General features: G+C 35.6%; 1 protein-coding gene across 1 annotated transcript; it reads left to right on the plus strand.

Annotated features, from left to right (window-relative positions):
• Window positions 1-290: 290 nt before the first annotated feature.
• Window positions 291-1381, plus strand: LOC6045488 (zinc transporter ZIP2). The gene is made up of 2 exons (XM_038266440.1): window positions 291-730; window positions 791-1381. Exons 1-2 carry the CDS (start codon window positions 339-341, stop codon window positions 1335-1337), a joined length of 939 nt encoding a protein of 312 aa, XP_038122368.1. The 5' UTR covers window positions 291-338; the 3' UTR covers window positions 1338-1381.
• The last annotated feature ends 11517 nt before the right edge of the window (window positions 1382-12898 follow it).

Here is a 12898-nt window from a genome sequence, read left to right on the forward strand (position 1 = left end):
TGATGCTAAATCTAAGCTTCCAAAAAACGCCCAATTTAGTACCGAGCTATCACCGCACTACTACCGCAACAACAAAAAAAGAAGTGCTCCATCATTGTGTTTCGCGAGTCACCGTCAACGAATGGACAATAATGGATTCGGTCGTCGTATTTGAGTCTGCACTCTGCGAACAATTTATGAAGCTCGCTAGAGTTAGGGACGTGCATCCATCAAACGCCCACTTCATCGTTTTCGATGCTTCTCGGATCCATCAGTCATCGACAGCGGGTCGTCACGATACAAAGTGGGTTTCCCCTTTCTGCCTCCCCTCCCTCACTCGCTCACATATCTTGGAAAGGATGGATTTGACCGACCGTCTGGGCAGCTCCGGAAGCAAACTGTTGGCCCTGGTGGTGCTTGGCGTGGGCAGTCTGGCTTCCGGTGCCGCCCCTCTCTACCTGGACCAACGGCAGGCCCGCGCTCGGACGGCCCGGAATTCAACGCTGCTGATCACGGTGCTGCTGTGTTTCGGGGCAGGAGTGCTGCTGGCCACGGCCCTGGTGCACATGTTGTCCGACGTCCGGCTCTATTTGCCACGATACGCCGAGGTGATTTTCTGCGGTGGATTCTTTCTGATTTACGTTATCGAAGAGCTGGTGCAGCTGTGGCGGACGGGTGTGAATCAACCGAAAGTGTTGACCAACGGTGGAGAAGCAGCGGACTGTTGCAGCTCGGGAGATTCAATTTCATTGTTGAGTGTGAATTTTGTACTTATTATGAAGCCCTAACTGAGTATTGTGCCATTTTCCAGGGAGAACAAACTCTCAACTTTGAAAACATCAACTCAATCTGAGACTCAACCGACTCCACTCCAACCCCAGTCGGGAACCTTCAGCCTGCTGTTGGCACTCTGCGTGCACTCGCTGCTCGAGGGTCTGGCCATCGGCGTCCAGAGTTCTGCCCCCAAGGTGCTGCTCCTGCTGGGCGCAATCAGTGCTCACAAGTTTGTCGTAGCGTTCTGCTTGGGAGTGGAAATCTGCTCCCAGAACCACCCGCAAACCAGCCGGACCTCGAACCTGGTCCAAATCGTAATTTTTTCACTCGGATCCGTTCTGGGAATCGCCATCGGGATGGCACTGGACCGGCTCGATGACACCTTCAACCGGTTGGTGATTCCGGGCTTGCAGGGTGTGGCCGGGGGCACCTTGCTGTACGTGACACTCAGTGAAGTTCTGCCGCGGGAACGGGCCAAAGCGAAGACGACGGAGGGATGGGCGACCGGGTTGTGGCAACTTTGTGCCGTCGTCGCCGGATTTGCGGTGATGTCAGCGCTGAGTTTGCTGATAAGTGAGGGATGATTAAGTGATAGTATATTAAGCATTATTAAAAACAAATTTAGGATTCTTTTTTTTATTGAGCTTGGTGCTTAGAAAAGGATTTCGATACTGATCTAATACTGTTGTTTTTCTAATTTCAACAGTATTTTTCGTCCATGTATTAAATTGCAGTGTTTTCTCAATAGTTCGATGCTGTTGAATTTATAACTTTTATTTAGTTTATTTATTAGAATTTAGCTTAAAACATTTACAAATAAAACATGGTTAATTCTCTTCCAACTCACACGAAATCGGGAAAAGTTACCCCGACCCCTCTTCGATTTGCGCGAAACTTTGTCCTTACGATCCCTAAAATTTTTGAACATGCGGAAAAAGAGGTGTTTTCAATAATTTACAGCCTGAAACGTTGATGAGATAGAGTTTTGGTATCAAATAGACTTTTTTTGTAAAATTAGACGCCCGATTTGATGGCGTACTCCAAATTCCGAAAAAAAACGTATTTGCCATCCAAAAAAAGCACAGCACAGCACATGTAAATTTTTTTATTTAAAAATTTCGTGTTTCTTTCTAAGAAAGCCGGATTCTTTTTTGGAGTGTACAATGTTCTACAAAGTTGTAGAGCGGACAATTACAATTTTTTGATATGTAAGCATTAGTGGTTTGTTCATAAACAAGACAAGTTATCACGATTTTAAGAAAAAAAAAAGTAGTTTATACTACAAGTTTTTTCAGCACGAGTCGTACATTAAAAAAACGGAGGTAACCGACTTGGAAAAGTACAATGAGTGCTGAAAAAATCAAGTTTTGCTACAAGTTCCATACACCATATTTGTTCAATTCCGAAAAACACCCTTCCCGAGCAGACGGAAAAAACGCGGGAATAACATTTTTTGATATTGGAAAATACTAGGCCAATAACATTTAATGTTATGAATAACAAGATTTGTTATTCGTCGTTATGATTTTTTTGTTATTGGATTGTTATTGTAATAACAGACTTATAACATTTTAAGTTATTCTTCGAACAAATTTTTGTTATTATTTTTTGTTATTTTAACAACTAATCCGATCATCCCAATAACAGTTTGAGGTATTCTTCCATAACAAAAAATGTTAATCTCAAGTTGTTCTGGCTTTCAATCAATATCAGACCAATAACAAATTTTGTTATGATAACATAAACTGTTATTGAACTCTTATGCAAAAATGGATTTTGCAGGAATATTCCATAACACTTTCTGTCATTTTAACAGTATTTGTTATTCAAATGGCATGAATTTAGTTATTACCGTCTGTTCGGGTTTGAATGGAATTATAAATTAATTGTTTATGTGTTTTGTCAATTTACTGATAAAATCAAGACAATATATAAAAGTATAACTTTTCAACACAAGTGCTGAAAAGTTCAACTTTTCAGCACCCATATCAGTATGATCATCAAGTTTTGCAACAAGTTCCGTACACATTTTTTTTTGCAATTCCGAAAACACCCTTTGATAGGAATTATAAGTTAACTTTTTATGTGTTTAGTCAATTCGTTGATAAAATCCAAACAATATTTAAAAATATAACTTTTCAACACATGTGCTGAAACTTCAACTTTTCAGCACCCATATCAGCGCCGAAAATTTTGTGATTTTTGAAGTATTTTTATTATTTTGTGAATTTTGAGAATTTTACAAACATTACATTTTTTAAGTTTTTCGATTTTTTGAATGTTGAGCATTTTGAAAATTGTGAGAATTTTGAGAATTTTGGTAATTTTAAAAATTTTAAGAATTTTAAGAAATTTTGGAATTTTGAGAATTTTTGGGAATTTTGGGAATTTTGAGAATTTTGAGAATTTTGAGAATTTTGAGAGTTTTGGGAATTTTAATTTTTTTGTGAATTTCGAGATTTTTGATTTTTTATATAATTTTGAGAATTTTAAGAATTTTGTAAATTTTTAGATTTTTTTTTTTTTATAATTTTGAGAATTTTAAGAATTTTGATTTATTTTTGTTATTTTGAATATTTTAAAATCATTAAATATTTCAAGTTTTTTTGATTTTTTTTATGAAATTTTAAGAATTTGCTAAATTTTGAGAATTTGAAAATCTTGAGAATATAATTTATTTTGAGAATTAGGAAACTTTTGAGAATAACAATTGTAAAATTTTTAAAATTTTGAAAAAATAGGATTTTGATAATTTTAAATTTTTGAGTTATTTAAAAAAAAATAGAATTTGAAAAGTTTTATGATTTTTTTGAATTTTGAGTTTTGAACTGTGAAACGTTTGATTTTTTTTTTAGAATTTGGAATCGTTTGAGATGTTGTTTATTCAGAATTTTTAGATTTCAGAATGACAGGAACAGTAATTTGTTTCACAACGGAATTGTAAAAAAAAAACATTTTGAATATTAATGAAATTTGTATGTACAGTTCGGAGTTCTTTGTGTCATAGTTATCATTAAAACTCGTTTTTTGAAAACTGATAGTCTAACATGCACTAGGTAAATTCTTTGGAATAACAGTTTGTCTACCATTTCATTTTTAAAATAGATTTCAGACGAAAATTGAAGTTTCAAAATTGGTTTATTCTAGATTAATATTTAAATTCAAATCAACCCCTATGTTTCAGTTTATCAAAAAAATTGTGAAATTTTCTTGAAATATAATGATTTAATGATCCCCGAGAAAAATTCAGCATAAAAAATCACTTTGCTTGGATGCAGAAATAAATAGTAATAAGTATACTAAAATCTTAACGGTGGTTTAACATTAGATTTTATAGGTTGTTTTAGCATTTTTTACATTCAGTGAAATTACCGTAAAATTTTGTGTTTTCGAATAATGGTTCATACGAAAATTGCATTTTTTTAAGCGTGAAAAATAACAAAGCCTATCATTTAAATTGTCGAATTATCGCAGTTTTAGTGATTTAAAAACGTAATTCCGTTTCATTGAAAATTTCTTAATACAGCATTTTTTCCAATAAAAAGTTAAAATTATGTGCATGTTTTTCTTTTATCAAATTGGCCAGAGCTATAGGAAATAAACATTAAAGTGACACAAAGTGAATGGTTGAGAATCATAAGTTTTGCCTCTCAGCAACTCGATGAACTTTTTCCCCAAAAGAGGACATCAATTTGATTGCAATGCTTGCATTTTGTACCGCTCAAACCTGTTTTTAGATTCCTTCATAAAAAAAACTCCAAACTCAGTCCGTCACACTTCCGTCAGGGGCGCGACCAACACCCCCCGGAAGTGCTGGGAGTGTGGTGGAGCTGTATCCGTTCGATGTCGAAAGCGGGGCGGTGAAAAACTTGCCAAACACTTTTCGCCTCCGAGGTGCACTTTTCATTAGGGACCGTGTTTTATTAGTTAATTATGCACCGGGAAAAAAAACTTTGTTTTTCGTTATTTGCGAGCGAGCAAAAAGGAAAACAGTTTCGTCATTCGAGGTTTTCTTGCATTTGTTTCCGCAAAAGGGATTCCCCACTGTTTTTTGCTCACTTTTAGTTGGTAGAATCATTACGGACTGGGAAAACTTCCTGGTTGTATGCAAACAGCTCGTGTTTTATTATTTATGGTGATATGAATGGCATTAATTAACTTCGTTGCAAATAAGAGCGTGGTCGAACGGTAATGAGCTTGGCGAACAAAATGATGAGTAAACGGCTTATCTTTAGACGTAGGAAAAAGTTTTATTTTTCTTGGTTACAGAAAGCTGAATTGGTACTCCAGAAGGAGTAACAACTTCACCAACTTTCAAAAGTATTAAACAACTGGGCCAATTGCATTATGTCCCAAAAACTGTTGGTGGTTACCCAAGCACATCACAAGCCATTCAGCTAATCCCCAAGCCTGACATTATCCCACTCGAAATTACCACCATCAGTCAGGTGGGGCTAAACTCGCCCATAAATCACACAATCAAGTACCAACCGCCAGAAATTCCAGAATTCTAGGCAAACATTCAGCGAACCAAAGTTCACACACAACCACACAAATGTGTGATTGCAGAGTACATTCTCCTCGCTGCCCTAACATCATTACCGCCCTCGCGCAACAAAATCATTGGGGTTAATATTTGCAAATTTGTGTCCTGATGTTGCGGTTTGGCAAATGGCTAGGCCGGGGCCACGGATTGGACCACGTGTTTTGACTCCGTTTCAATTACCCCGGCCTTTCACTACAGTTTGTTTAATCAAACCAAATATACCGATATGCGGGCCCGGGATTACGGTTTAATGATGGGGACCCATTACGTAAATGTGAAATTTTGCCAGATCATTGTGGCCTTGTTACAGCTGAAATGGAATCGGTGAACTGTAATTGCACGCGTTGACATGGAGATGAGAGCATTTGGGATTATTTTTTGGGAATTTTGACCTGTTCGGCTTAAAAGTGTAAACGAATAGAAACATCACGTAAACAATTATTCTCTTAGCGAATTAATTTAAAATTATGTTTAAAAATCGTTCCATTTTTTCTAAAGTGAAGTTATGCTGATTTGTGTTACAACCAGTCTTACCCAGGAATTCTTTATCACTTCGACGATGTCGTGTTATCTTGTCTCATGTCGCTTTATGACGTTCTGAGAAAAACGAATTTTAATGTTTGACTTTGAACAAACAAATTAAAAAATACAAAAAATGTTTGGTTGACCACTCTGTACATTGTCCAAAAGTTTGGTTGAATTTGGTTGGCGAAGTCCCGAGATCTATTAACAACTGTTTACGGTAGTCGGTCTTCTACGAGTGTCAAACGTGTTCTGACCTGGAATCCCTTTGGCCATTATTCGCACTTGCAGCCATTTCCAGAGTGTGTCAAGATAGCACGACAAGATTGAAGAGTTCTGTCATATGAAGAGTGACAACAGTGCACGGTTTATTTCGGTTTTTTATAGAGTATAACAGAATTGAAATGCATTGAATTTAGACCCCCTTCAAAGTTGGCCCGAAAAATCAAGGAACATTTTTTTTTTCAAAAAACTTCTAAATTTAAAATGTTGTCACTTTTCATATGACAGAACTCTTCAATCTTGTCGTGCTATCTTGACACACTCTGGAAATGTCTGCAAGTGCGAATAATGGCCAAAGGGATTCCAGGTCAGAACACGTTTGACACTCGTAGAAGACCAACTACCGTAAACATTTGTTAATAGATCTCGGGACTTCGCCAACCAAATTCAACCAAACTTCTGAGATTTCGGTCATTCGATTTTTTTGTATTTTTTTAATCCGGCTGAAACTTTTTTGGTGCCTTCGGTATGCCCAAAGAAGCCATTTTGCATCATTAGTTTGTCCATATAATTTTCCATACAAATTTGGCAGCTGTCCATACAAAAATGATATGTGAAAATTCAAAAGGAGGAATTTTTTGATCGATTTGGTGTCTTCGGCAAAGTTGTAGGTATGGATATGGACTATACTGAAAAAAATGATACATGGTAAAAAAAATTGGTGATTTTTAATTTAACTTTTTGTCACTAAAACTTGATTTGCAAAAAAATACTGTTTTAATTTTTTTTTATTTTTTGATATGCTTTAGAGGACATTAAATGCCAACTTTTCAGAAATTTCCAGAATGGGCAAAAAATCTTTGACCGAGTTATGATTTTTTGAATCCATACAGATTTCTTCAAAAAATCGAATATCGGTAGCAAAAATTTTTCAACTTTTTTTTTCGATGTAAAATCGAATTTGCAATCAAAAAGTACTGAAGTGAATTTTTGATAAAGTGCACCGTTTTCAAGTTATAACCCTTTTTAGATAACTTTTTTGAAAATAGTCGCAGTTTCTCATTTTTTTTAAATTAGTGCCCATGTTTGCCCACCTTTAAACAAATATTTTTCAAAAGCTGAGAAAATTCTCTATATTTTGCTTTATTGAACTTTGTTGATACGACCGATAGTTGCTGAGGTATTGCCATGCAAAGGTTAAAAAACAGGAAAATTGATGTTTTTTAAGTCTTACCCAAATCAAATGTCGATATCTCAGCAACTATAAATCCCATTTACAATGTTAAAACATGAAACATTCGTAAAATTTTCCGATCTTTTGGGCCATTTCCGATAAATGGGCGTATTATTGAATGTTTGACCCGTTTATATTGTTAGTCTTGATTTTAAAATTTTGAAAATATTTTTTTTGAAAATATCAGAAAATTTCGAGAATGTTTCATGTTTCAACATTTTAAATCAGACCATTAGTTGCTGAGATATCGACATTCGAAAATGGTGGATTATTTGAGTGAGACTTAGAAAACATCAATTTTCCTATTTTTTACATTTGCCTGGCAATATCTCAGCAACTATGGGTCGTATCAACAAATTTCAATGAAGCAAAATATAGAGAATTTTTTCAGCATTTCAAAAATATTTTTTCAAAGGTGGGCAAACATGGGCACTAATTTAAAAAAAATGAAAAACTGCGACTATTTTCAAAAAAGTTACCTAAAAATGGTTATAACTTGAAAACGGTGCACTTTATCAAAAATTCACTTCAGTACTTTTTGATTGCAAATTTGATTTTACATCGAAAAATGAAGTTGTAAAATTGTTGCGACCAATATTCGATTTTTTTAAAAAATCTGTATTGATTCAAAGAATCATAACTCGGTCAAAGATTTTTTGCACATTCTGGAAATTTCTGAAATGTTGGCATTTTATGCCCTCTAAAACAAATAAATAAAAAAAAGAGTTTTTTTGCAAATCAAGTTTTAGTAACAAAAAGTTAAATTAAAAATCACAATTTTTTTACCATGTATCATTTTTTTCAGTATAGTCCATATCCATACCTACAACTTTGCCGAAGACACCAAATCGATCAAAAAATTCCTCCTTTTGAATTTTCACATATCATTTTTGTATGGACAGCTGCCAAATTTGTATGGAAAATTATATGGACAAACTAATGATGCAAAATGGCTTCTTTGGGCATACCGAAGGCACCAAAAAGTTTCAGCCAGATTAAAAAATACAAAAATTAAAACTAAAGAAAAAAGACCGATTCCGTAGAGAAGTGCTCAAATGAAGCATGTTTGGGCTGATTTGAAAATACTTTGAATTTTTGAAAATTTATGATTTTTAGTATTGCAATAAGTTTTTTATTTGTTAAAAAAACATGTTTTCGTCAAATATTACATTTTTCGAAAACTATGGAGTGCAGAACAGCTCAACTAGTCTAAAATGCATTTTAAAACCACTTTTAGCATTCAAATGTTGAGACGTCGCCATCAAATGCTGAGACTATGGCTATGGAAGACCCCGGCTAGAGGCGAAGGACAAAAAAATTGAAAAATATTTGCACTGGCAATTATGAGTGTTGTGTAGTGCAACAGCACGGTTATAAAAAAATACATACCATGCGTCTCCATTTGTATTGTAAAAAAACTGAAAATAAAAAAATATGCTCATTTCCATTCTGTCATTTTTGGTAGAGCAAAGTAGATCATTACCATTAAAATATTGTCGATAGAAAAGATGGATCTTATCAACCAAAGTGAGTTGGCAACTTGAATTTACACCAAGTTTCAACCAACTTAATTCCAATCTGTCTTCGAAACAAAGAGAGTCTTCAAATTATGCATGATTGTTTTGACGAAATGAAATGAAATGAAAAGAAAAAATGCAAACATGCGCGAAGAGACCATAACACATGCATTAAAAACCGGTCATCTAGACAATTCCCGGTCTCGTTATGTCGTTTTCATTTAGCGGAAATTTGCGAATTATTAACGCGATTTGTATCCAATATGCACAGACACAGAAATTAGGGACTGGGAAGTGGTTTCCGAGTACACACACGTGCAAGCGGATTAATTTGGGGTATAAAAGCAGAGCAGCGTAGAAGGTCTGGAAACCATTTTGTGGTTACAATCCAAGCTAGGATCTCGTTAAATGTTTTATCGTTTTGTGTTGTCCATTTAAAATTGAAACCATGTTAATGGGATTCTTTTTGGACCGGGCTATTATTTTAGGATGCTTTAGGGGTACGATTGTCATTAGAAGGATGAGTGTTTAATGAAGTTTGGATGAAATTAAAAAAAAAAATGACGTTGTTTAATGAAGTGCCTAAAACGAATTTAATTTTCACATATCTACCTCTATCTACTATGGGTTTTGCATGCAGGTAGGTTGAAAAGATGATTGCTGTCCATTATAACATTGTTAGATCTCGTTGTTTGTAAATTTGAATTTGCAGGTTATTATGAAGTTTTTCATTTTCCAAAATTTATTTAAAGCAACATGGATTTTCTCAATAATTTTGCATGAAACTTGATTCACAGAACTCCCATCAGCGCTAATGTTCCTCTTATCAAGTGAGTTTGAAACAGCTCGAATCTCGAGTGCCATCATCGCGCACAGAGCGAATAATTGAGCGGAAAATGTGAATTTGTGCGGGTAACCGTCTCAGAACGGGTGAATTCTGAAAATGGAAGGAGGAGAAGTCCAAGTGCATTCGGAACACGTAAAACTCGTCCAGGGCATTTGCATTGCGGATTTTCCCACCCTCCGGGCCAGAAAACGCAGCCCGAACGAGTGTTTAATTACTTCTTGTACTGAATACTGTGTGTGAGTGTGTGTGTGCTTTTGCCGGGGTGGAGCACGTTGCGAAACCTTTCTTCGTCGTCACTGTCGTCCTGGAGGGAAAGCAATTTCAGCATATGCATAAAGGCAGCACTTTTAATTGCTTCTTTTGTGGTTGACTCATTTACACTAATGGAAGAATGAAACTTTCAGACGTACCTTATGAGTATGTTTGGGTCCATATCTGGGATACCAAGAAAAAAAACAAATCAAATATCAATTACTCGGAATTTGCAGCAAAAAAAAATTCCACAGGAAAGTTTCTTCATTTGATGTTTGCATCTATATTAATTTTGAAAAATTCTTTAAATCCAATATGAATTCGAAAAACGAAACTATTGGCACTACGCCCCCCGGGGCATGGCCTTCCTCTAACGTGGGATTTCTGCTCCAGCGCCTCTGACGAGACAGGAGAAACCGGGACCGACGTTTTACTTCACCATCCGATAGAAGCTCAGTGGATAAGGCGGGAATCGAACCCGCGTCTCATAGCATCATCGGGATCGGCAGCCGAAGCCGCTACCCTGCGCCACGAGACCCACAAAAAAAAAAAAAAAATATGAATTCATTTTCACTATAAAAAAACAAGCAAAACAAGCTTAATTACAGTCCAAATTTAGGAAAGTCTCGAAACCAAAACCGCAACTTCTGGGACGACCTCATCTTCTTCAACGCATTTTGGTCGGTCATTGGTTTGGTCTTGCGGTGGAAAACTTTCAAGAAGGGCCCCCACTTTTTCAACCCCCGCTCGTTGAACCAAGTTCTATTGTGTGCCGGTCCACGTCTCCTTATCCCCTTAAAAACTAACTACCCACCGATGTACGACGGGACGTGTGTGATGAAGCTGTTTCCTGCCTCCGATTCCGGAGTTGGCCCTTTGGGACCGATGCCAGGAATTACACTCACACTTCTAGTTTCTAACTGTTTTAGTCCGCTGAGAACGCCACGATGGCACAGTGGAATACAAAAAAGCAAAAAAGCAAAAAAGCAAAAAAGCAAAAAAGCAAAAAAGCAAAAAAGCAAAAAAGCAAAAAAGCAAAAAAGCAAAAAAGCAAAAAAGCAAAAAAGCAAAAAGCAAAAAGCAAAAAGCAAAAAGCAAAAAGCAAAAAGCAAAAAGCAAAAAGCAAAAAGCAAAAAGCAAAAAGCAAAAAGCAAAAAGCAAAAAGCAAAAAGCAAAAAGCAAAAAGCAAAAAGCAAAAAGCAAAAACAAAAAGCAAAAAGCAAAAAGCAAAAAGCAAAAAGCAAAAAGCAAAAAGCAAAAAGCAAAAAGCAAAAAGCAAAAAGCAAAAAGCAAAAAGCAAAAAGCAAAAAGCAAAAAGCAAAAAGCAAAAAGCAAAAGCAAAGCAAAAAGCAAAAAGCAAAAAGCAAAAAGCAAAAAGCAAAAAGCAAAAAGCAAAAAGCAAAAAGCAAAAAGCAAAAAGCAAAAAGCAAAAAGCAAAAAAAAAAGCAAAAAGCAAAAAGCAAAAAGCAAAAAGCAAAAGCAAAAAGCAAAAGCAAAAGCAAAAAGCAAAAAGCAAAAAAGCAAAAAAGCAAAAAAGCAAAAAAGCAAAAAAGCAAAAAAAGGAAAAAAGGAAAAAAGCAAAAAAGCAAAAAAGCAAAAAAGCAAAAAAGCAAAAAAGCAAAAAAAGGAAAAAAGCAAAAAAAAAGTAGAGTTATTCCACTATCATTCTGTTCGTATTGTTCTGCTGTCCACAAGTGCAACTTTACCAAAACTTTTCCTCCCTTTAAGAATGCTTTCCGAACCATCCATTCCCTCCCCCCCTTCCCTTGAAAGTGACACCTCCCCCTTCTCACTCCTTATTTTTCACCAGTGCACACTCACAGGACCTTTTGCATTTGTACCCAAGTGGTTTTACTTGAGCTGTTGATGGCACAAACCAACAAGAACTGGTGTAATTGCAAGCAAGCAAGAGCACTAGTCTCCATCGCCACTGGCCTATTCATGAGCTGGGTTTGGGTTTTGGTATGGTCTGGTTCGTTCCGTTCCGTTCGTTTATTTGGGGTATTCCCAGGCAAAGAAAATGGATCAAACGAGCACCACTAGCCGGAAGGACCGGTGCTGCCAGAGCTGTCCGGAATGTGTGAAAAACATTTTTTCTCACACAAACACACAGATGAACTGACAAACCAACACTCCATTGTGTCTGTTTATTCATTCATGTTAAACAAATGATTTAAATGCATTTTAATTATTTGTTTGCATTTGTCCTGCAGCTGCTTTTGGAGGCTTCCCCCCTAAAATACTATGCCATTATACCGTGAGCAGCTATCAGCAAGGTGAGCAGTGCCAGGTGGGAAATTCTCAGAGAAAAAATGTTCTTAACCATATATCAATTCAATGAATTATTTAAATTTCATTTGTTCTTAGGGACCATCCGATTCGAAATATTGCATGTATTTTAACTGTCTTAAAGTTTTTGAATAAAATACTTAAATTTTCACAAAATACCGTAATTTCTCGAAAATACTCAAATTTTTATGATTTGCATTATGGGTATCAACTGATTCGAAATGTTTCGTGAATTTTAACTGTTGAAAAGTTTTTGAATGAAATACTAAATTTTTCACAAAATACCGTATTTTCTCAAAAATACTTTGTTCGTGTTTCTTATTTTTATGAACGCTTGTTCACGATTTTGGGAACTCTTTTTTCTCCGTGCATATTGCGAATTATCGTTATCGAACTTCGATAATTTTATCGTTAACAACCTTGTAACCATAGGTCTTGGCGGTTTCTATGTCAAGATTTGTACTTAAACTTATGTTCGTATAATCGAACGGAACCCAGACTGAAATCTAGGATTTTTGAGAAGATTGCTCTTAATTTTTCAACTAAAATTGAGTTGAACGAATGCTGATATTTGGAGAAAATATTTTGCGAACACTTTTTGCATTGTGATTTATTGGATTAAGGCGATAAATGCTAGAGTTTAAACGAGCTATAAGAATTGTAGCTTTTTTATAAAAGCTTCTAGGCTATTTCTATAGTTTTTTTGAATAGGTCCA

The sequence above is a fragment of the Culex quinquefasciatus genome, chromosome 3 (assembly GCF_015732765.1).
Source record: "Culex quinquefasciatus strain JHB chromosome 3, VPISU_Cqui_1.0_pri_paternal, whole genome shotgun sequence".
Taxonomy (NCBI): domain Eukaryota; kingdom Metazoa; phylum Arthropoda; class Insecta; order Diptera; family Culicidae; genus Culex; species Culex quinquefasciatus.